The 25,553-nt window shown below is 41.3% G+C and overlaps 1 protein-coding gene across 1 annotated transcript in view; it reads left to right on the top strand.

Moving 5' to 3' along the window:
• Window positions 1-25,553, top strand: part of LOC133650920 (sodium- and chloride-dependent GABA transporter 2-like) — a 67,629-nt gene that overhangs the window by 12,640 nt on the left and 29,436 nt on the right. Inside the window, exons 6-10 of the mRNA XM_062048693.1 lie at window positions 10,457-10,591; window positions 10,782-10,885; window positions 11,120-11,244; window positions 19,368-19,480; window positions 19,557-19,694. Of these exons, the coding sequence (XP_061904677.1) occupies window positions 10,457-10,591; window positions 10,782-10,885; window positions 11,120-11,244; window positions 19,368-19,480; window positions 19,557-19,694 (615 nt within the window). The remainder of the gene's footprint in view (window positions 1-10,456; window positions 10,592-10,781; window positions 10,886-11,119; window positions 11,245-19,367; window positions 19,481-19,556; window positions 19,695-25,553) is intronic.

Below are 25,553 nucleotides of genomic sequence, written 5' to 3'. Positions count from 1 at the left end.
GGTTTTATAGATTAGTTTGAATATGGCATCCCATGGCAACGGGCAGTCAAAAAAGTCCTCCCATTTTCCATTTGTGTTGTATGAGGCAGCCTTCAAAGATTTCTTTATTGAATAAAAATTATATATTTTTCTATTTATTTTAGTTCCTTTTTGCCAACTAGAATTTCTTATTAGAGGTTTACAAACTAATAATTTAGTAGTTCCATCATTAATTATTTGTTTCCATCTTTTCCCAATTACTCCAGTTAGTTGATAAAATGAAAAGCTTGAGCAAGCATCACCATACATAGCTCTAAATTCATCATACTTCATAATTTTACCATTCTCATTGATAATATCATTGACAAAAATGATTCCTCTTTCAAACATATTTTTCCAAAAGAAAGGCTTTCCATCTATTACAATATTAGAGTTCATCCATATTAACTGCTGCAAAATATCGTCTCTTTTTTCTGGCACATAAAATTGAAAACACCACTATGAGTGGATTGTTTCCTTTATGAACCCCGCCATGTTTCCCAGCAGACTCTCTGGGAGGGGATCACTTGTAAAAAAGGATACAATTTCTTTTGATACAGTACATGTTTTTTGTCCAACAGGACATTTGTGTACCACTCAATGTTTAAATACATCTTTGGAACAATTGATGCTTTTAAAGACAGACACATAGCTTCAAGGTTGAGAAGTTTCAGGCCCCCATATTCATACTCTTTGTACAAAACCTTTCTTTTAATCTTTTCTGGTTTGCCGTTCCAGACAAAATCGAAGACCCTCCGCTCATAAATCTTAAAAAAGTTTTGTGATGGAGCTGGTAATGACAAAAACAAATAAATAAATTGAGGAATAATTAACGAGTTGGCAATAGACATTTTACCATACAAGGTTAGGGATTTCCCTTTCCATAATTGCATAATTTTGTCCAGCTTTCTTAGTTGATTATCATAATTTACTGAGCCTAGATCTTCCAGATTTTCTGGGACAACAACACCAAGTATGTTAACTGGTCCATCTGTCCACAAAACAGGCACTTTGCATTCCATTCGAAAGGACGTTCCCTTTAGATTTCCGATCCTTAACATTTTACATTTATCATAATTAAGCTTAAGGCCAGATTGCTGTGAAAATATGTCCAAAAGATTAAGAAGGTTCCGCAAACAATGAGGAAAAATGTTATCTTTGTGAATCAGCCTTTTCTGACATGAACTTCATCAAGAACAAACACAGAACACGCCTCACTGATGCACATCTGCAAGACTCACTCAGAGTTGCAGTGTCAAGTTACACACCAGAGTACAACACACTAGTTAACAGCATGCAATGCCAGGCTTCCCACTAACTGACAAAGAAACAGATAACAGATTTGGTGTCCAGTTCAAAGTGTGACATGATTTAAAAATGTAAGAGTTTACTTTTGTATTTTACATGAGTTATTATTTGTACAAACATGGTGCAAAGTAATTCATGATTTGTTAAAAAATGTTAGTGGCTAGCTAGTTAAAATGGGATATTGTGATTTCACAAGACTGTCTTAGAAGTGATCATTTGAAAATGTTCAATTTGAAAAATGTGCACTTAGAGAAAATATAAAAATAAAGTGTTGCATATTGATATTTATCTGTTTCTATATATATTTATTGTGAGAAATCATTAAGATGATCAGTGTTTCCACAAAGATAAATATCATTAATTATTAATAATAACAGAGTTAAAGGTAAATTGAGCAAATTGGCTACTTCTGGCAATGTATTTAAGTGTGTATCTAACTGGTAGCCCTTCGCATTAATCAGTACCCAAGAAGTAGCCCTTGGTTTCAAAAAGGTTGGTGACCCCTGTACTAGGTCATAAAATCAGTGTCAGTTGAGTCGGTCCATAGGTTGCCTGTAGAGATTTTTAATGTCCAGCAGATGTCAGTATTTAGTGACACAGTATCGACACAGTATCAATACAGTTTTGCAATGTGTCGAAACGCTTCATGAGGCCTCATCAACCCATCACTACTAGGAAGCAAACACAAAGAGGTGAGGAATTTCAGGAATAAGGAGAGACAACATACCAGGCAGGATGAAGTGAATCAGGCACATGCACGTGGGAGGTGCAGGAGGCAATAATCGGCAGGGACCAGCTGTCGGTGACGAGCTTGAATAGTACTGGGTAGAGGCTTGTTGCAGGTGTGCCTCAGTGGGGACTAATTGACTGAAGAAAAAAACAGACACCAAAAAAAAGAAGGCAGGGAAATGACAAAACGCAACATGTCCTTTTAAAACTGACTTTGAAACAACGTTGCAAAATAGTTGTATTTGTAAATTGAGACAACGTTGATGTCTAATGTTGGATCCAAGTTTTCGGTTGGGAAAGGACCGAATTTCAATGGTAAAATCAACGTCAGAACCCAAGATTGATTATACGTCGTCAAAAAGCATGTTGTTTCAACGTTATGTTTGAGTTGCTCAACGTCAGGACATAATTCAACAAGGTCTTGTGCCTGCTGGAGTATGTTTTGTAAACATAACACATTTACTTTCATATAATAGCAGGGGTTCTTGTGCCATAAATATGGGGGCCGCGTTAATTAATAACATTATTTATGAGAGAACTACGGAGCCCCTAAAGGGACATGGGAATTTTTTTTTTTTAGACATGTATCTCGTGGCCACGAGAAACTTTTTTAAAAAAAAAATAATAATAATAATTTTTTTTTAATTTTTTTTTTTTTACTAAAAGTTTCTCGTGGCCACGAGAAAGTTTCTCGTGGCCACGAGAAACTTTCTTGTGGCCACGAGAAAGCATTGGATGCGTGCTGATGGTTTGGGGTGTGTTAAAATGGCAGTTTAGGAGTTAATATGGCTGTATTTCCAATTAGGACTTTCCCCCATGTGTGTTGTGGCAAAATGTGAATGCTTGATTAGTAGGTGTGAGACAAACACTTTATCTTCCTGGTTATTGTAACGCTACGTGTTTGACATTATTTAAGACTTTATCATGCCCGGGAAAGGACAGTTTTCCTCTTCTGTGGCTGTGGGGGGTGGGCGTGGCTTGCGGACCTGCAGGGAAGCGGAGTGTGCCAGTTAGTCCCATGTTGATGTGATCAAACTTCTTTCTTGCTTGGAAGATACACACACAATTGTAACTGTTATTTCTTCCTGCAAATAATAAATATGTACAACGTGTTTGGATGTATTCATTTATGTAAAATTGTCATTAAATGTAATACTGCCTGACAAAAAGTGATTGGATGTAATATTTTGATATTTACACATCGCATATTTACACACGCGCATCTGACTAGAATACCCTTATGTGCATTACATATATCAACATCAACAACCTACTGTACTGTTTACTTGTTGAAATACCCTTTTTAGAGCAAATATCTACCCATATAATTTATATGTGTATATATAATATATAAATATATATATATGTATATATATATATATATATATATATATATATATATATATATATATATATATATATATATATAAATATATATATATATATGTATGTATGTATGTGTATCTATCTATATATATATATATATATATATATATATATATATATATATATGTATGTATGTGTATCTATATATATATATATATATATATATATATATATATATATATATATATATATATATATATATGTGTGTGTATCTATATATATATATATATATATATATATATATATATATATATATATATATATATATATATATATATATATATATATATATATGTGTGTGTGTGTATCTATATATATGTGTGTGTGTATATATATATATATATATATATATATATATATATATATATATATATATATATATATATATATATATATATATATATATATATATATATATTATGTATAAGCATGTATATATATACTCTACCATTTAGAAGTTTGGGGTCACATTGAAATGTCCTTATTTTTGAAGGAAAAGCACTGTACTTTTCAATGAAGATAACTTTAAACTAGTCTTAACTTTAAAGAAATACACACTATACATTGCTAATGTGGGAAATTACTATTCTAGCTGCAAATGTCTAGTTTTTGGTGCAATATCTACATAGGTGTATAGAGGCCCATTTCCAGCAACTATCACTCCAGTGTTCTAATGGTACAATGTGTTTGCTCATTGGCTCAGAAGGCTAATTGATGATTAGAAAACCCTTGTGCAATCATGTTCACACATCTGAAAACAGTTTAGCTTGTTACAAAAGTTACAAAACTGACCTTCCTTTGAGCAGATTGAGTTTCTGGAGCATGACATTTGTGGGGTCAATTAAACGCTAAAATGGCCAGAAAAAGAGAACTTTCATCTGAAACTCGACAGTCTATTCTTGTTCTTAGAAATGAAGGCTATTCTACAAAATTGTTTGGGTGACCCCAAACTTTTGAACGGTAGTGTATATATAAATATTATATATTACTGTAACTTGTTCTTAAAAATAGTAGTTATTTTGTATGTCAAATTTAGTGTTTGTGTGTATACCTGTATATGTATACTGTATATATGTATGTGTGTTTCTTCCTATACAGTATACATGTATATGTGTGTGTGTGCGTGTATATACTGTATATATATATATATATTTATATATATATTTATATATTATATATACACATATAAATTATATGGGTAGATATTTGCTCTAAAAAGGGTATTTCAACAAGTAAACAGTACAGTAGGTAGTTGATAAGATAAAGTGTTTGTCTCACACCTACTAATCAAGCATTCACATTTTGCCACAACACACATGGGGGAAAGTCCTAATTGGAAATACAGCCATATTAACTCCTAAACTGCCATTTTAACACACCCCAAACCATCAGCACGCATCCAATGCTTTCTCGTGGCCACGAGAAAATTTTATTAAAAAAAAAAAAAATTTTTTTTTTTTTTTTTAATAAAAAGTTTCTCGTGGCCAAGAGATACATGTCTAAAAAAAAAAATAATTCCCATGTCCCTTTAGGGGCTCCATAGAGAACTGCTTTTATTTGGGGTTTTTTTGGCTGATAGCAAACCTGCGTCATTCCAGTCCCGAAGTCCCTATAGACTGATCCACTTAATGTTGTTCATTAGAATTGCTCAGAGTCCTTTTGCGAGGTGTCTCTATAATAAACAATTCTAATGAAATTAAAAAGATGACCAAAAAAACAACCTCTCAGGTTTGCATCTCTGCAGACATTAGGACAGAATTACAAATCTCATTAGACCTAGGGCTGGGCGATAAAACAATAACAATATATATCGCGATAGACATGTGATCAATATCAATAGAAAATGGGGTCGATAGAACGTTCGATAATTTCACTTAGTTCTGTTAGAAAAAAATAGGAAGAAAGGCGGAGCCGGAACCGCACGGCATTCTGGGGGGTGTAGGCAGAGGAAGGGCTTTGGCCTCTCGACCTATCACGGCCGAGCCTGAACCGCAAGGCATTCTGGGAAATGCTAACAGGAAAAAAAAGCAACAACGGCTGTCGGCTAGCTGACGACGAGGAGTGAAACGAAACGGGAATATGAGTGCGGCAGCACGAGAGGAAATTGTAAATAAAAAGGAAACGTCACGTCACCAGTTTGGCAGTATTTTGGATTTTTTAAAATCCGATACGAATCAGAGTAATACTGTCTGCAAACTTTGCAAGGTCGTCGTCCCGACCAAGTCTGGGAACACGACAAACTTATTTTACCACCTGAGCCGCTCTCACCCGCTGGAGTACAGCAGTATCAAACAGCCACAACCATCTACATCAGCCGGTGCAAGTGGAACAGCACCGAAGCGACAACAACAGACCACCATCGCCTTGATGGTGGTCTGTTGTTGCCGCAGACAGTATTACTCGGCAGCAGTGCCATACGACAAAAATTCAAAACGTTATAAAGAAATAACGGATGCAGTGGTGTACACTACTAATTTCTTAATTACAATACTTTGCACATTTTGTTGGATTAAGCATTTATTTAATGTCAATATTTGCACATCGACCAGCATTTTCATTTATTTGACTGTTTTTCATAATGCTGACCTCGTTCTAAAGGTTAAAGGTTATATTTAAAATAAAAGTATTTAAATTCAGACTCTTTTCTCCTGGTCTTTATTTAGAATAGTTGTTGTTGTTTTTTATCAATAATTATCGATATCGACTGATATGAAACACTTATATCGTGATACATTTTTTAGTCATATCGCCCAGCTCTAATTTAGACCAGTGTTTTTCAACCACTGTACTAGTGTATCTCACGGCACACTAGTGTGCCGTGAGATACAGTCTGGTGTGCCGTGGGAAATTATCTAGTTTCACCTATTTGGGTTAAAGATATTTTTTGCAAAACAGTAATTATAGTCTGCAAATTATGTGTTGTTGTTGAGTGTCGGTGCTGTCTAGAGCTCGGCAGAGTAACCGTGTACTACTCTTCCATATCAGTAGGTGGCAGCCGGTAGCTAATAGCTTAGTAGATGTTGGAAACAGCGGGAGGCACTGTGTAGGTAAAAATGTATCTAATGCTTTTTTTTAAACCAAAAATAAACAAAAGGTGAGTGCCCCTAAGAAAAGGCATTGAAGCTTAGGGAAGGCTATGCAGAACGAAACTAAAACTGAACTGGCTGCAAAGTAAACAAAAACTGAATGCTGGACGACAGCAAAGAGTTACTGTGGAGCAAAGACGGCGTCCACAAAGTACATCCGAACATGACATGACAATCAACAATGTCCCCACAAAGAAGGATACATTTTTTTTCAATATTCTTGATTGCTAAAACAAAGTAGATGCGGGAAATATTGCTCAAAGGAAGACATGAAACTGCTACAGGAAAATACCAAAAAAGAGAAAAGGCCAGTAAAATAGGAGCGCAAGACAAGAACTAAAACACTACACACAAGAAAACAGCAAAAAACTCTTAAGTCACGGCGTGATGTGACAGGTCGTGACAGTACACCTACTTTGAGACAAGAGCTATAGTGATGCATGCTTGGTTATGGTTTGAATTCATATCCAACAGTGGCGACAACGACTTTTTACTGTCAACTGAGTTTCGTTTTTTAATGATTTCTGCTGGTGGTGTGCCTCTGGATTTTTTCAACGCAAAAAATGTGCGTTGGCTCGAAAAAGGTTGAAAAACACTGCATTAGACGCACCTAATAAAGTGTCCTGACTGTGTCTCCTAATACTGTCCAATACTTAATGAACACATTTTTTTTCAAATGAACACAACGTTAAGGCTTTGGCGGCGCCCCTCTTCCAGGGAGTCCTCCAAAAACAGGGATTAACAATACAGACTTTGATCTGATGTCATTTGTGTCCGCCCCTGACATCTGTTAGGACCGATTGCACAAATCCTATGTCTCGTAATTGATCATGTCCCTTGTTGAAGGCTATACATATGTCTTCCAATAAATGAAATAGTCAAGCATTATCAGCCAAGACATTTCAAATTTAGGAGTGTCTCTGGGTCTCCCAGGGACATGGTGCGAACTGTTTATGCTGTGTAATGTGCACAATGTGATGAACTGGACCACCTTGGCTGGATTGGATGATGCTGACATTGTAGAGTCAAAATATATCAAAAAATCCAAATCAAAGTCAAACTGACTCGTTGACATCCAAGCAGTTCAAAACAGTTTGATAACAATCGGTCCTATTGGGAATGATGTAAAGAGAGTGTTCCAGGCTGTCGCAATTGAAAACATTTCAATAGAGAAGTTAACCACAGTTAAATGAAGCTAAAATAAAGTGAAATTCGTCAACCTTTAAAGATGGCTAGGACATTTTGCAGAACTATACTGTCACGTAGTTGTTTTTCTGGATGAGCAAATTCCATCAAACGACACATTGTATGCTTTGTGGTTGCTTTGAAGATACTTAAAAGGTTGACATTTTCTCGCCAGTCATATCAATCAATCAATCAATGTTTATTTATATAGCCCTAAATCACAAGTGTCTCAAAGGGCTGTACAAGCCACAACGACATCCTCGGTACAGAGCCCACATACGGGCAAGGAAAAACTCACCCCAGTGGGACGTCGGTGAATGACTATGAGAAACCTTGGAGAGGACCGCATATGTGGGTAACCCCCCCCTCTAGGGGAGACCGAAAGCAACACACATTTTTAGCTACATGCTATTTACATCTCAACAGCTGCTCGGTGTAATGCATTACAGCATTTACTAAGTTTAGTCTTGACTCCGGGCACCAGCGGGAGACAAATCCTTGAAGATCTCAGAACACTTGCCAACCTCGAGACCTCCGAATTCGGGAAATGGGGGCGGGGTTGAGTTGGGCGGGGGTTTATATTGTAGCCCAGAAGAGTTAGGGCTGCAAGGGGTTCTGGGTATTTGTTCTGTTGTGTTTATGTTGTGTTGCGGTGCGGATGTTCTCCCGAAATGTGTTTGTCATTCTTGTTTGGTGTGGGTTCACAGTGTGGCGCATATTTGTAACAGTGTTAAACTTGTTTATACGGCTACCCTCAGTGTGACCTGTCAATCAATCAATCAATCAATGTTTATTTATATAGCCCTAAATCACAAGTGTCTCAAAGGGCTGCACAAGCCACAACGACATCCTCGGTACAGAGCCCACATACGGGCAAGGAAAAACTCACCCCAGTGGGACGTCGGTGTGAATGACTATGAGAAACCTTGGAGAGGACCGCATATGTGGGTAACCCCCCCCTCTAGGGGAGACCGAAAGCAATGGATGTCGAGTGGGTCTGACATAATATTGTGAAAGTCCAGTCCACAGTGGATCCAACACATCAGCGAGAGTCCAGTCCATAGTGGGGCCAGCAGGAAACCGTCCCGAGCGGAGACGGGTCAGCAGCGCAGAGATGTCCCCAACCGATGTACAGGCTAGCGGTCCACCCGGGATCCCGAGTCTGGACAGCCAGCACTTCATCCATGTGCAACTCCCCCTCCCAAGGGAAAGGGGAGCAGAGGAGAGAAGAAAAGAAACGGCAGATCAACTGGTCTAAAAAGGGGGTCTATTTAAAGGCTATAGTATACAAATGAGTTTTAAGATGGGACTTAAATGCTTCTACTGAGGTAGCATCTCTAACTGTTACCGGGAGGGCATTCCATAGTACTGGAGCCCGAATAGAAAACGCTCTATAGCCCGCAGACTTTTTTTTGGCTCTGGTAATCACTAATAAGCCGGAGTTCTTTGAACGCAGATTTCTTGTCGGGACATATGGTACAATACAATCGGCGAGATAGGCTGGAGCTAAACCGTGTAGTGTTTGTATGGCTGTTGATCAAGTATGCCTTGCAGTCACTTACGTGTGTCTGTAGAAGAGCATACAACATGTGACTGGGCCGGCACGCTGTTTGTATGGAGAAAAAGCGGACGCCACGACAGGTTGTAGAGGACACTAGGCAGTGCCATCACGGCACACCCTCAATATTATTGTCCGGGTGAAAATCGGGAGAAATTCGGGAGAATGGTTGCCCCGGGAGATTTTCGGGAGGGACACTGAAAATCGGGAGTCTCCCGGAGGGTTGGCAAGTATGGTTCTCAGAGACAGAGATGGTTCGTATGGTTCTGACGTGTTAGAGACATACTTTGGCACAAGACCATGAAAAGACTTGTAAACAAGCAGAGCTGGATTAATATGGTCATATTTTGTGGTTCTAGTCAGGACTCGAGCAGCAGCATTCTGGATGTACTGCAGCTGCTTTACAGCTCGTTTAGAGATCCCAGTGAGAATGCCATTACAGTAGTTTAACTTGCTGGAGAAACAGGCACGGATTAGTCTTTCCATGTCGGATTTGGACACTATTCCTTTGATTTTGGCAAGGTTTTTAGATGGTACAAAGCAGCTGATGTGGCTGTTAAATTTCAAGTCTGAGTCCTTTATTACCCCTAAAGTAGATTTCATCCATCCATCCATCCATTTTCTACCGCTTGTCCCGTTTGGGGTTGCGGGGGTGCTGGAGCCTATCTCAGCTACAATCGGGCGGAAGGTGGGTTACACCCTGGACAAGGTGCCACCTCATCGCAGGGCCAACACAGATAGACAGACAACATTCACACTCACATTCACACACTAGGGACCATTTAGTGTTGCCAATCAACCTATCCCCAGGTGCATGTTTTTGGAGGTGGGAGGAAGCCGGAGTACCCAGAGGGAACCCACGCAGTCACGGGGAGAACATGCAAACTCCACACAGAAAGATTAAAAGGGATTAAAACCAGGACTGCTCAGGACCTTCGTATTGTGAAGCACATGCACTAACCCCTGTTCCACCGTGCGAACCTGATTATTAGGTTTCAGAGTCTCAAAGTGACTAATAATCGTTTCACAGTCTACATGCTTGATATATTCCCAATATGTAAAATGAGTACACCAAGCAATAGTGGAAATCAGGACACGTTGTCTGATGAAAAAAAACCACATGTAGAGGTTAAGAAAAAATAAGGTGAATCATCAGACATTTTTTCTATCTGTCCTTTTGATCTAGGCGGCATACTTCACAGCAACTTTCCCGTACGCCATGCTGCTGATATTGCTCATACGTGGAGTCACCCTGCCAGGGGCAATGAACGGGATTATTTATTACCTCTACCCTGACATCTCCCGTCTATCAGATCCACAGGTGAGAAAACAAGTGTCGACAAAGTTATGGTTACATATTTTAATTAGAAGGATTGCACCCACACAAAAGAACAAGCTGTATGGACATTAGAAAGTCACTTTTAACGCAATAGAGGTCCTTTAAGCCAGACAGACATGTTTGATTAATTAAAAAATATACATTGCCTTGAGAATGTGTTGGCTATCCTCAGGTGTGGCTGGACGCCGGCACTCAAATCTTCTTCTCTTACGCCATTGGCCTCGGCTTCCTGACCTCGCTTGGCAGTTACAATACTTACAATAACAACTGCTACAAGTAAGGATGAAAACAGTATACAATATTTTAAAGGTTTCGACTTTGAAACTGATGCATTTATTGGTGTGATTATTGGATAATCAAAGGGCCTGCTGTATTTTCTTATTTATAAAGTACATAATTGTGGCTCATAGAGTGATGACATGTTTTTGAATGATTCTGAGTCTACTGCCAGCTAATATAAGCAGCTGCACTTCTGTTTCGTCACTGCTTAAACACATTTTTGCCTTCCAGAGATTGTTTCTACTTGTGTTTGCTGAACAGCGCCACCAGCATTGTGGCAGGCTTTGCCATTTTCTCCGTCTTGGGATTCATGACCTACGAACAAGGGGTCGATATTTCTGAAGTGGCGGAATCAGGCAAGTGCTTACTTCGTTCACCTAGTTTGCCAAGTTTCTGTTGTTCAAAGAGTCACATTCTACAATGTGGGGGTCGTGCTCCGCTGAGAGGAAACGTTGGCGTCATCCAATCTATTTATCCTATTATCTATTTCCTTATTTCATTGCATAATCTTAAACTAAAAGCAGTGTTTTTTGGGGGCTTTTTTTCATAAAGAAATATAATCATTTGTGCTTACGGACTGTATCCCTGCAGACTGTATTGATATATAATCTATATATTGTGTTTTTTATGTTGATTTAATAAAAAAATAAAAATAAACTTTTTTTTTTTTTTACATTTCTTGTGCGGCCCGGTACCAATCGGTACCGGGCTGCGGCCCCGTGGTTGGGGACCACTGCCTTAGTGGGTCGCAGGGGGTGCTGGAGCCTATCTCAGCTGCATTCGGGCGGAAGGCGGGGTACACCCTGGACAAGTCGCCACCTCATCGCAGGGCCAACACAGATAGACAGACAACATTCACACTCACATTCACACACTAGGGCCAATTTAGTGTTGCCAATCAACCTATCCCCAGGTGCATGTCTTGGAGGTGGGAGGAAGCCGGAGTACCCGGAGGGAACCCACGCAGTCACGGGGAGAACATGCAAACTCCACACAGAAAGATCCCGAGCCCAGGATCGAACCCAGGACCTTCGTATTGTGAGGCACACATACTAACCCCTAATACATCTTATTATAATAATATAATGGATACATAATTAATAATTATCATAATTAGTTATCTGCGATGAGGTGGCGACTTGTCCAGGGTGTACACCGCCTTCCGCCCCTATGCAGCTGAGATAGGCTCCAGCTACCCCCGCGACCCCGAAAGGGACAAGCGGTAGACAATGGATGGATGGATGGATAATTAGTTTTTAAGAGTATGTGAAAGTTCAACTCCTACCTTGTTTACTCAGAAATGTCAAGCACCTAAAATGCGCCAAACATGGATAAGTGTGGAGCGAGTGTTGTGCATTTTCCCCATCATCTCTTGTAATGGATTTAAATGTGAGTCATTATGATTTTTTTTATGATGATTGGACATTTTTTTATAATATCCGCAAAGTTCAATGAGTGGGTTGTGTGACCATGTTTGTTGAATTTTGGGTTGTTGTTTTCCACCAGTTTGCAGCAAACTGGCAGTAATTAGGCCATGGGATATTTTTATATGATGTGGATACTCTGCCCCAGTCAAATTGTTTACTGGACTTGTGCCGTCTCGCGTGTCAAATTTACTAGCTGGCCGCATTTGACCCGTAGTTTAGGAACGTGCTCAAAATATATCCTCAGGCATACGATTACTTGGCAAAGGGCTACTGTTAAGTATATTCATGACTACTGTCTGCTAAATCTTTAACTTACGTGAAGTTTATTACTATACCTCACAGAAGTGAGATACGGTTATATACTTTACATCAGTGGTCCCCAACCTTTTTGTAGCTGCGGACCGGTCAACGCAGCTACAACGCAGGGGAAGGGGTATATATATATATATATATATTTATTTTATTTATTTTTTCATAAAGAAATACAATCATGTGTGCTTACGGACTGTATCCCTGCAGACTGTATTGATCTATATTGATACATAATTTATATATTGTGTTTTTTATGTTGATTTAATTTTTTTTTTTTTTTAAATATATATATATATACATATATATATAAAATTTATTTTTTTATTTCTTGTGTGGCCCGGTACCAATCGGCCAGGTGGTTGGGGACCACTGCTTTACATGGCAAAAATGTTTCCATAGCTTCTCAAGGGACAAGACTAACATTAAAACTTGGATACATTTTAGAGTAGTCAGAGTACAGCTTGTATAGCAGATTTACCATCCACTAAAACCACGCCAATACGCCGCCATTATTGTCTAAAACCGCTGACAACACCTCACAGTGAGTACACCTCACAGTGGACATAATTAAATTAATTTATATGCTTCAATACACTTAATATAGCAAAGGTAAACTTAATCCTAAAAACACATACAGTATATTCAGTGTTGGGTTAGTTACTCCAACTAGTTACAGTTACTAGTTACTTTATTTCAAAAGTAACTCAATTACTTACACCAAAAAGTAATGCGTTACTGTGAAAAGTAACTATTTGGTTACTTTTTTTAAAAAAAGCTCCTATTAATGCCCTTTTAGCCTTCATTTCAGTACTGTTATTAAATGATAAATGGGTTATACTTGTATAGCGCTTTTCTACCTTCAAGGTACTCAAAGCGCTTTGACAGTATTTCCACATTCACCCATTCACACACACATTCACACACTGATGGCGGGAGCTGCCATGCAAGGCGCTAACCAGCACCCATCAGGAGCAAGGGTGAAGTGTCTTGCCCAAGGACACAACGGATGTGACTAGGATGGTAGAAGGTGGGGATTAAACCCCAGTAACCAGCAACCCTCCGATTGCTGGCATGGCCACTCTACCAACTTCGCCACGCCGTCCTGGAGAATAATACAATCTGTTGATCAACTTGACATTACATTTGCATCACTGAACTCTGCTAAGCAATGTGGTCTACATACAACACACAAAGACAAAGATATGTTTCAAAGGGCCAATTTATTTCAGGCCAGAACAAATTAACAAAACTATTTTAAATAGCTGCAACATAACATACATAAGTAACAAACAGCATAATAACAATATAGCTGTAAACCTGGCTTCACCTAAGGAAGGCACACATGTCATACACAAAGCCTAAGCAGGCAGATTTGAATGTTTTTTTGGGCAGTAGACGGGATCTTTGATCCAAGACACAACTTACATTTAACTAAAATGTTCTTTTCTTTGTGCTCGACAAAAGAATAGAAGTGAGAATATCTCATACTTGCCAACCCTCCCGAATTTCAGTGCCTCTCCCCGGGACAACCATTCTCCCGATTTCCAGCCGGATTTAAGGCACGCCCCCTCCAGGTCCGTGCGCACCTGAGTGAGGACAGCCTGTCGTCACGTCCCCTTGGCCAACCAAAAAGTAACCACAGAACACTACACAGTATAGTGTTCTGTGGTTACTTTTTGGTTGGCCAACGGTTTACGTTGTATTGCGCACTCCCCTCCCCTCCCCACACCCACACCCACATCCCAGACACACACACACGGCGCGCCTTCGGCTTGTGACACAAGAGATTCAGAAGGACGACACTGCAGCGCTGCAATAAAACACACTCAGATCTTCTGTTTCTAGCCGATACTACATAAAAAATTACGTAAAATAACGCAGTAACGCATCATGTAGTAACGGTAACTGAGTTACTGAATATAAAAAATAACGCGTTAGATTACTGGTTACCACCGAAACTAACGGCGTTACAGTAACGCGACACTGAGTATATTAAAGAAAAGACCAAACTGTAAAAGTGTGAATTTGGTATTACAAGTTGTTTTGTCCAGTATTAAAAGTAGTTTTAAACAGGTGGGTTTGAAACAGTCATTTGAAATGTGTGAAATAATGAAGGAATAGAAAAAAAAGTGTGGGGTTATGACATGAGCGGATGGAAAGGGGGAGAGAGTTTCAAAGGGAAGGGACAGGAAAGGAGAAGGCACGGTTCCCCCCAGGTTCGGTGTAGAGTTCTGTAAAGAAGAGACAGCAGGTGGTTGTTGTTGGCGTGAGGAGCTCCGAGAGGAAGAATGGGGCCTGTTTGTGGAGGGCTTTATAGGTCAGGAGAAGGATTTTCAACTTGACACACTGTGGGATGGTTGGCCAGTAAAGTTCTTGGAGGATTACCGAGGAGGCGTGGTTTTGGACCAGTTGGAGTTTATGGAGGACTTGGGAAGATGAAACATTGGATGTTGTTGAAGTAATCCAGTCTGGAGGTGAAAATTGCATGAATAAGTCTTTAGGCGGTGGAGAAGGAGAGGATGGGAGACAGTGGTGCAGCTTCACCGTTATGTGGCCTTAGAGGTTGCCCCAGTTAAGATGAGAACTTTACAGGACTGACTTTAGTGACTAAGTAGGTGTAAAAAAAAATGGAAATAAAATGTTGTGCTGTATGATTTTGCGACGTGCAAATTTACAAGTGGATGGACGATATTGTCCCCCTGTGTATTCTGGGTAAAATCGTCACCAACGCCATCAGTCACTTGTCAACAGAGTACCAGCTAAGTGAGCATTTTTACCGCGAAGTTAACATGAGTGGCAGGTCATATGAACATATAACAGCAAAGCGACAAAGGTTGGAGACGGGCAATATTCTTGAGGTGGAGGCAGTCTAATGTGGCGATGTCTTACTTGGGCTACACGGCTTCGAATGAAAAGTTATTGTCCAAGAGAAGACCATGTCCAAATTGTGTCCTTGATGTCCACTTTTCCATGGTAGACGTTAGGCCCCCGGGCCTTATACTTTTCAACCCGGCCCACCAGGCGTCTCCAAATTATTTTTAGTAAACTTCACCATCTAAACTGTGCTTTTGCGTGATAATCTGCACCGAGTGGCTGCAAGCAGATGAGGCAATAAGCAGAGTGAGCAGGGTTTGTTTACAGCAGCCAGCCTGGAATGTGAGTGTCAGGGACACAGAAGTAGATTTCTACAACCAAGTTCTGTTCTGCAACAAAATTATATTATATGGATTATTATTATATGGATCTGTGGCTGTTTTTTGTATTTTGCGTTCATTTTTCGTCATGTTTGTTGAATGTATTTTGTATTTTTGCATTATTGTAAAAGATCGATCTCAAGACAATCGTCTTGGAAGTAAAGAGGAGAGACGTTCATATGTTCTCCATATTCAGTGTTTTATCATTCATAGTTAATATTATCAATCCCACATTATTTATTTTCATGCTCAGCAAAAAGGCTGTAAAATTCCATTCAATTGTTTTGTGGTGGTCTGTCATAATATTTTTTGCATGAGTGTTTGTATTGTATGTTTCGCTTTTACACTTTTCTATGGCATTTTAGGATATTCTTTAAATTATGTTGACTAACCTACACATGTTTAAAGTGTTCCTTAAAAAAGGAACAGAGCACACTTATAGCAGAATGCAAGACACGTTTTACAGATAAAATATTGTGTCAAACAATAAAAACAGACAAACTCACAGTGTCATGTTAAAAATCAGCAAGAAAAGACTAAAACCAGTATGGTCTTTATTTTTCAGTTTTGATTTTTAACATGACACTGCAAGTTTGATTACAGCAGTATATTGACTGACTGATGATTGTGTGTATATATATACTGTATATATAAATTAGGGGTGTGGGAAAAAAATCGATTCGAATTCGAATCGCGATTCTCACATTGTGCGATTCAGAATCGATTCTCATTTTTAAAAAATCTTTTTTTTTTTTTTTTAAATATATATATATTTTTTTTATATATTTTTTTTTAGATTAATCAATCCAACAAAACAATACACAGCAATACCATAACAATGCAATCCAATTCCAAAACCAAACCCGACCCAGCAACACTCAGAACTGCAATAAACAGAGCAATTGAGAGGAGACACAAACCAAAAGTAGTGAAAGAAAAATGAATATTATCAACAACAGTATCAATATTAGTTACAATTTCAACATAGCAGTGATTAAAAATCCCTCATTGACATTATCATTAGACATTTATAAAAATTTTTAAAAAAGAACAATAGTGTCACAGTGGCTTACACTTGCATCACATCTCATAAGCTTGACAACACACTGTGTCCAATATTTTCACAAAGATAAAATAAGTCATATTTTTGGTTCATTTAATAGTTAAAACAAATTTACATTATTGCAATCAGTTGATAAAACATTGTCCTTTATAATTATAAAAGCTTTTTACAAAAACCTACTACTCTGCTTGTATGTCAGCAGACTGGGGTAGATCCTGCTGAAATCCTATGTATTGAATGAATAGAGAATCGTTTTGAATCGGGGAAAAAATCGTTTTTGAATCGAAAATCGTGTTGAATTGAAAAAAAAAATCGATTTTGAATCGAATCGTGACCCCAAGAATCGATATTGAATCGAATCGTGGGACACCCAAAAATTCACAGCCCTAATATATATATGTATGGACATAATTTCTAGGCGCAGTCAAGGCGTTGAGGGGATCTGGTTTGGTGGCTGCAGGATTAGGTCTCTGCTTTTTGCAGATGATGTGGTCCTGATGGCTTCATCTGGCCAGGATCTTCAGCTCTCACTGGATCGGTTTGCAGCTGAGTGTGAAGCGACTTGGATGAGAATCAGCACCTCCAAGTCCGAGTCCATGGTTCTCGCCCGGAAAAGGGTGGAGTGCCAACTCCGGGTTGCGGAGGAGACCCTACCCCAAGTGGAGGAGTTCAAGTACCTCGGAGTGTTGTTCACGAGTGAGGGAAGAGTGGATAGTGAGATCGACAGGCGGATCGGTGCGGCGTCTTCAGTAATGCGGACGCTGTATCGATCCGTTGTAGTGAAGAAGGAGCTGACCGGAAGGCAAAGCTCTCAATTTACCAGTTGATCTACGTTCCCATCCTCACCTATGGTCATGAGCTTTGGGTTATGACTGAAAGGACAAGATCACGGGTACAAGCGGCCGAAATGAGTTTTCTCCGCCGGGTGGCGGGGCTCTATCTTAGAGATAGGGTGAGAAGCTCTGCCATCCGGGAGGAGCTCAAAGTAAAGCCGCTGCTCCTCCACATCGAGAGGAGCCGAATGAGGTGGTTCAGGCATCTGGTCAGGATGCCACCCGAACTCCTCCCTAGGGAGGTGTTTAGGGCATGTCCGACCGGTAGGAGGCCACGGGGAAGACCCAGGACACGTTGGGAAGACTATGTCTCCCCGCTGACATGGGAACGCCTCGGGATCCCCCGGGAATAGCTGGACGAAGTGGCTGGGGAGAGGGAAGTCTGGGCTTCCCTGCTTAGGCTACTGCTCCCGCGACCCGACCTCGGATAAGCGGAAGTATATATATATACACACACACACACACACACACACACACACACACACACACACACACACACACACACACACACACACACACACACACACACACACACACCAATGTGGCCCCAGAGTAAAAAATAATTGCCCAGGTCTGCGTTAGACACTTGAAACTACTTGAGGTGCTCAATGGGTTCAGGTCTGTAGGAGACATACTTTGCCACTCCATCACCTTCTTCAGCAAGGCAATTCTCATCTTGGGGGTAGGCTCCTTGTCACGTTGGAAAACTGCCGTGCCAAGTTTACCAAGAGAGAATCATGCTTTGCTTCATTCATGTTCCCCTCAATGAACCACAGCTCCCCAGCACTCATGCAGCCCCAGACTATGAGGCTATCGCCACCATACTTGACTGTTAGCAAGACACAATTACCTTGGTACTCACTTGTGTTGCCAGATATCTACATTTTTTTGTGGACTAAGTACATGAGTATATCCTATTCTATCCTATCCTATGTTGATAAGGGTTAATTGGATGGTAAATCGATATTGCTGTACAAGCCGTACATTGACAGCTGTCAATTTTTAATGTCTTAACCATTTTTAAAAACACCCCCTGTTTTTACCTCAAAATGAATAGAACTGTCGGGCTTTATTTAATTTTTTTAAACCAAACCACAGCATACTTTTACTTTGAAGTGACTATCACATGAAGTGTTATGTCTTCATTGTGTCAAGTCTAATTGTGTAGACATGTTCTGGGAAGCCTACATAACGGTCAAAGCATATTGGAGTTTAAAAAAAAAAAGGAAAAAAAGGAGGTTCAAGAGTTTAGAGACAGGATTGTGGGATGAGACAAATCTGGGAAAAGGCTCCTGAACTTATTATTCCTGACAACATAGAAGTCTCTGTAACATCAGTTTGGGACAACAAGGACCCTTGTGGCTGAATTGAGAAATCGCACTTAAAACACCTCAAAGACTTTCAGATTGGGAAAGAAGAGAATTCTCTGGTCTGAGGACACTAGTATTGAACTGTTCTGTCTCAATTCTAAGGGTATTTTTGGAGTAACCCATATACTATCTAGGTGTCCTTGTGGAACATTCCTCCATCTCCACACAAGGTATTTTGGATATTTTTAGAGATATTTGTGCGGTTTCTGAATATTCCAGTCTGTTTTGTCCCCATTTTGGTAAGAATTTTGAAACGTGTCCCATTGTACTGAACCTTAAGGACCAGGTTTGGCGTTCATCGTGTACCCTCGGGCTCTGGCCATGATGCCCATGCCGCAGATGTGGGCCGTGTGTTTCTTCCTCATGATCATTCTACTTGGCTTGGACAGTCAGGTAGGCATTATCTCATTGCACGAATAAGCCGAACCCCAAAGAGTTTCCACTCACCAGTTATTTTCTCCTAATGCAGTTTGTTGGTCTGGAGTGTCTGATGACGTCGCTGGTTGATCTTTTCCCATCCTATCTACGTCAAGGATACAGACGTGAGCTGGTCCTACTTGCCATTTGTGTTGTCTGCTGCTTGCTGGGATTTGCCATGGTGACTGAGGTTTGTAAAGCCTAAAAAAAAATCCCAGTTGTAGGCTCAACAAGGCTCAGCATAGGAAGGAAGCACTGTAGGCCAGAGGGTTCTTAAAGGCCAACTGAAACCCACTACTACCGACAACGCAGTCTGATAGTTTATATATCAATGATGAAATCTTAACATTGCAACACATGCCAATACGGCCGGGTTAACTTATAAAGTGCAATTTTAAATTTCCCGCCACACTTCCGGTTGAAAACGTCTAGATATGATGACGTATGCGCGTGACGTCAATGGTTGATACGGAAGTATTCGAACCCATTGAATCCAATACAAAAAAGCTCTGTTTTCATCCCAAAATTCCACAGTATTCTGGACATCTGTGTTGGTGAATCTTTTGCAATTTGTTTAATGAACAATGGAGACTGCAAAGAAGAAAGCTGTAGGTACGATCGGTGTATTAGCGGCGGACTACAGCAACACAACCAGGAGGACTTTGAGATGGATAGCAGACGCGCTACCGTGAGTACAGCTTTGGCTTCCAAACATTTGATCGCTTGCCCATACGTGCGTGTCGCTATGTGCATGTCACGTACGTAACTTTGGGGAAATATATGTTTCTTGCCGACTCTGATGGCGGCCGGGGTGTCGTCGAAAGCTACAACGCCCGCCGCCGTCCCGTAGCTAAGTTAGCTTCAATGGCGTTGTTAGCAACAGCATTGCTAAGCTTCGCCAAGCTGGAAAGCATTAACCGTGTATTTACATGTCTAGAGTTTGGTAGTATTGTTGATCTTCTGTCTATCCTTCCAGTCAGGGACTTATTTATTTTGTTTCTATCTGCATTTGAGCCCGATGCTATCACGTTAGCTCAGTAGCTAAAGAGCTTCGCCGATGTATTGTCGTGGAGATAAAAGTAACTGTGAATGTCCATTTCGCGTTCTCGACTCTAATTTTCAAGAGGATATCGTATCCGAGGTGGTTTAAAATACAAATCCGTGATCCACAATAGAAAAAGGAGAAAGTGTGGAATCCAATGAACCCTTGTACCTAAGTTATGGTCAGAGCGAAAAAAGATACGTCCTGCACTACCTCTCTAGTCCTTCACTCTAACGTTCCTCATCCACGAATCTTTCATCCTCGCTCAAATTAATGGGGTAATCGTCGCTTTCTCGGTCCAAATCTCTCTCGCTGCATTGTAAACAATGGGGAAATGTGAGGAGACCTTCCTCCTGTGACGTCACGCTACTTCCGGTATAGGCAAGGCTTTTTTTAATCAGCGACCAAAAGTTGCGAACTTTATCGTCGTTGTTCTCTACTAAATCCTTTCAGCAAAAATATGGCAATATCGCAAAATGATCAAGTATGACACATAGAATGGATCTGCTATCCCCGTTTTAAATTTTAAAAAAATCATTTCAGTAGGCCTTTAATCCATTTGACCTCAGGGCCCAGCCTTTCCACGACGGGCCTGAGACCCACTCAAATATTACCACACAAAAGAAATGTACAAAACCCAAAACAAGTGAAGTTGGCATGTTGTGTAAATCGTAAATAAAAACAGAATACAATGTTTTGCAAATCCTTTTCAACCTATATTCAATTGAATGGACTGCAAAGACAATATACTTAACGTTCGAACTGGAAAACGTTATTTTTTTGCAAATATTAGCTCATTTGGAATTTGATGCCTGCAAAATGTTTTAAAAAAAGCTGGCAAAAAAGACTGAGAAAGTTGAGGAATGCTCATCAAACACTTATTTGGTGAACAGACTAATTGGGAACAGGTGGGTGCCATGATCGGGTATAAAAACAGCTTCCATGAAATGCTCAGTCATTCACAAACAAGGATGGGGCGAGGGTGAACACTTTGTGAACAAATGCCTGAGCAAATTGTCGAACAATTTAAGAACAACATTTCTCAACGCGCTATTGCAAGGAATTTAGGGATTTCACCATCTATGGTCCGTAATGTCATCAAAATGTTCAGAAAATCTGGAGAAATCACTGCACGTAAGCGATGATATTACGGACCTTAGATCTCTCAGGCGGTACTGCATCAAAAACCGACATCAGTGTGTAAAGGATATCACCACATGGGCTCAGGAACACGTCAGAAAACCATTGTCAGTAACTACAGTTTGTCGCTATATCTGCAAGTGCGAGTTAAAACTCTACTGTGCAAAGCGAAAGCCATTTTTCAACAACACCCAGAAACACCGCAGGCTTCGCTGGGCCCGAGCTCATCTAACGGTGGACTGATGCAAAGTGAAAAAGTGTTCTGTGGTCTGACGAGTCCACATTTCAAATTGTTTTTAGAAACTGTGGACGTTGTGTCCTCCGGAACAAAGAGGAAAATAACCATCTGGAGTGTTACAGGCACAAAGTTCAAAAGCCAGCATCTGTTTTGGTATGGGGGTGTATTAGTGCCCAAGGCATGGGTAACTTACACATCTGTGAAGGCACCATTATGCTGAAAGGTACATACAAGTTTTGGAGCAACATACGTTGTGTTAGATTCCCGTTATTCTGACTTTCAAGCTCCTTCCTGCGAGTCGTCTAACTCCAGCACTCCGTACCACGGGTCCTGTCCTCCTCGGTGCAGACGGGGTCCTCCGCTCTGCTCCACCGACGTAGGCGCTACTCTGCTGGATGGCGAGGCAATGCGCCTAGCTCTACTACCCGGTGTTGATTCAGCGTCTGTCCCGCTTCCCCTTGTGGTACACTCGGTAGAGAAGCCTCTCTTTCCAAGGTCGAGTTTAATACACACAATTCCCGCTGTTTTAATGGTAGCTTGCCTCTTTGAATCTTGGCTTTTGTTACTGACTAGGTTTGGATTTGAGGGCATTGGAAATGAACAGCCCTACAGGACATAATTGCTAGTGGACTCCATTAGAGTGACCCTTGAGAGCTAGGTGTCGTACACACTGTGATCCTATGGTTTATCGTCAAGGACGTGTCGGTAGGTGAAAGGTTGAAAGGATGCAAATTTGGCTTCTTGGTATAATGCTTTTTAATGCAGGTTCTTCATGAATCTTGATTTAATGCCCCTTAATGCGGGTTCAATGGCACAAGCATTGCACAGCGTTAATGAATCATTTCACAAAAATCACGAGAAGTTGAAATATAAAAATATATAAAAAGTAACAAACAAATCATCAAAAGGTGTCTAATTCAGTTCATATGAGAGTTCGAATTGGGTGTTACTTTGAGAGGTCCTTTGTGGTGGGTCCCCTGGAGGGGGGCCGGGGTTGGGTCGAAAGTGGCCGAAAAGAGTCTCTTGAATTTGGGCAAACCCTGACGTGTCACCCGGCCGAGTGATCCGTCGTCGGCCCTCTGCTGTGCCGGCCGGAGAGGGAGGCCAGCAGGAGCAGTGGAGTCGGTCCTGTGCGAGCCTCAGGGGCCCGCGGGGCCAACGCCCTGGTTCCTCTGGTAGGACAGGAGGTCCTGGTCCTCTCGTTTGGTCACAGGGGGAGATCGGAATGGAGCGAGGTCTCTCGCTCTGTCGAATCGGGTTCTTCTCGGAGAGTGTTGGGCAAAGTTCTTTGTTTCAGTCCAAGTTGCAAAGAGACCTCTCGATTGCCCATTCGATGCTACGTACAAGTACAGAATCCCCCGAAATAATATTCTTTACACTCCTATATACCCTCGGTTATGGGGGGTGGTTTTCTCTCTAACCAATCCACCTCTTTCTCCTATGGGGCTATACTGCGTCATACTATATTCTATAATTCATTGGTCGATTCTTAGTTCATTCCGTTCATTTTCGACTCTCTCCTTTTTTGGCTATCGTGTACTTAGTAGCTACGCCCCAATCAGTCTATTCCAGATTCACCTGGATGACCCTTCTCCCTATTCCTCCCTTCTTCCAACCGTACAATTAAGTGTCAGTATCTCACTCCCCTGCCACTCGACCACTTAGTACTGCTGTGAGGGTTATTTTGAACTAGGGATGTATCGCTGACGATAGCATTCCACTCGCCCTCTCCCTTATCTTGAACTTATCTTCAACCCCTTATCTTGAACTTATCTTCAACCTTCACTTTGACCGCTGTCCTTGTCCTTCCACTCTGTCTTGACAGCCCTGTTAGCTAGGGAATTTCCATGGGTTCAGGGATTGCTATGTGTGAGTCTCTACTCATGGGCCTCTATCTCTCTCTTCTGACTTTCCCTAATCTTATTCTCCACTTTGTCCTGAACTTCTTATCCTGACACCATTACTGCATCATGAATCGGAGCAATTGTAAGGCTAAGAGCCCCAGGATTAGGGCTCCGAGGGCCGCCGCCCCGTATACGATGAACGGTCGAACAATGTCCCATAAGTCGTGTAGAAGCACCATAGCACCTTCTTCTATCTTGCCTAGCACTTCTCCAGGTACTTCTAACAGTCCTTCCGCTCCTGCCACTATGGCCTTGCCGGATATTTCTAGCAGTGAGCACTCGTGGTCCCCACATTTCACCCAGTGTTCAAGCGGGACTTGACAGGTTCCATTGTTATATATTCTATTCCGTCCTACCCACTGGTACCCGTTAATTTCTTTGCCATTGCACAGACTCTGCCTAAAAGCATGGCCCTCGAGGCGTGTCATTTTGGCGTAACTCACGTGTGGCACCATGTCCATATGAATGTCCTTACGGTGTCTCACGGGACCCAGCAACGCCTTGGCACACCCGCGGTTCCACTCGGACGTGCCTCTCTGCCAGACCTTGGTGCGCATGGTAGATCTGGACAAATTGCTTTCCAACAGGGCATCACTTTTTATCCATGTCACACTTTGATCAAATGTTTCATACTTCCCTTGATACCACTCCTCACATGTTGGTCCCCAACCGTCGAGTTCCCCACACGATCGTCGTGCAAGGCCTACAGTGCAGGAGGTTTTGTCTTTGTTACAGGTCATTTTCCAAGGCCTTGGGCTCATGACTGCTGTCGGTCGGTAGCCGGTCCACCAGTACCAATCGGCTACGCCATCAGCGGCCGAGTAGACAGAGGCAGTATACTGGTATTTGATCCAGTAGTTTTGAGTCAATTCTAGGCATGGCCGCACCCAAGCTTTAAATTCGACTTCTTGGAGGCCCCACCAAGGCCACTTCAGGTTAGGATAGACGAAATGAGGCCACTGTTCCAGGGCTCCTTTTATTGTTTTGTGCTGCCGATGGCGGGTGCAGTCTTGTCTCCAGCCCCCGGTGGTATGGATGGATATTGGCGGCTGCCATATATCACATCTGGGGGAGGCATCGTAAGTGTGCGCTCCCTCCTGCCAGTCATAGTCGGAGTTGTTTAGGTTCTGAAACATTTTTTCCAGGACACATTAGTCAATTTTAGCAAAGTCATTTTTTGGTACCCCCCATAGTTCATCAGGCGTGGGTACTTTTTGAATAAACACGTCAGAAAATTTTGGGCTGTGCAGGCTTCTTACTTCACCCCCTTTTGTCTCTTGCTGGCCTGCGGTCAGATGTGCAGCGGATCTCTTCCAGACCCATGGCAGGGAGTCGTTCAGCCAATCTTCCACGGTCACGTCTCCTAGGCTGTATTGTCCCCCGGCGTAGGGCACGATGACTGAGTCCGCTAGTAGATTAGCCATTGGTTCCACTAATGGTACTTCTTGGACCCTACTCAGTACCAGGTATTGTTTTTCCTTGCATCTGTACGGACCTAAGTTCCACAAACACGGATCCAACTTGAAGGCCCTCTCTTTTAGGCATGACACTGATCGTTGTGACCAGGTCTGCGCGATGTTCACTATTGGAGGCTTCTCCTCCTCTTGCGGTGGTTCCGACGGTTGCGCGGTCGTCAGGTTTGTCCCTTGAGTATTAACTGTAGCATGCCTTCTCACCTCTGCTTCCTTGCATGTAAAGTTTATATGTCCCAGGAACATTCCTGAG

The sequence above is a fragment of the Entelurus aequoreus genome, linkage group LG05 (assembly GCF_033978785.1).
Source record: "Entelurus aequoreus isolate RoL-2023_Sb linkage group LG05, RoL_Eaeq_v1.1, whole genome shotgun sequence".
Lineage (NCBI taxonomy): Eukaryota > Metazoa > Chordata > Actinopteri > Syngnathiformes > Syngnathidae > Entelurus > Entelurus aequoreus.
Note: the sequence above shows the minus strand (reverse complement) of the source record. Positions and strands in the feature narration are given on the sequence as shown.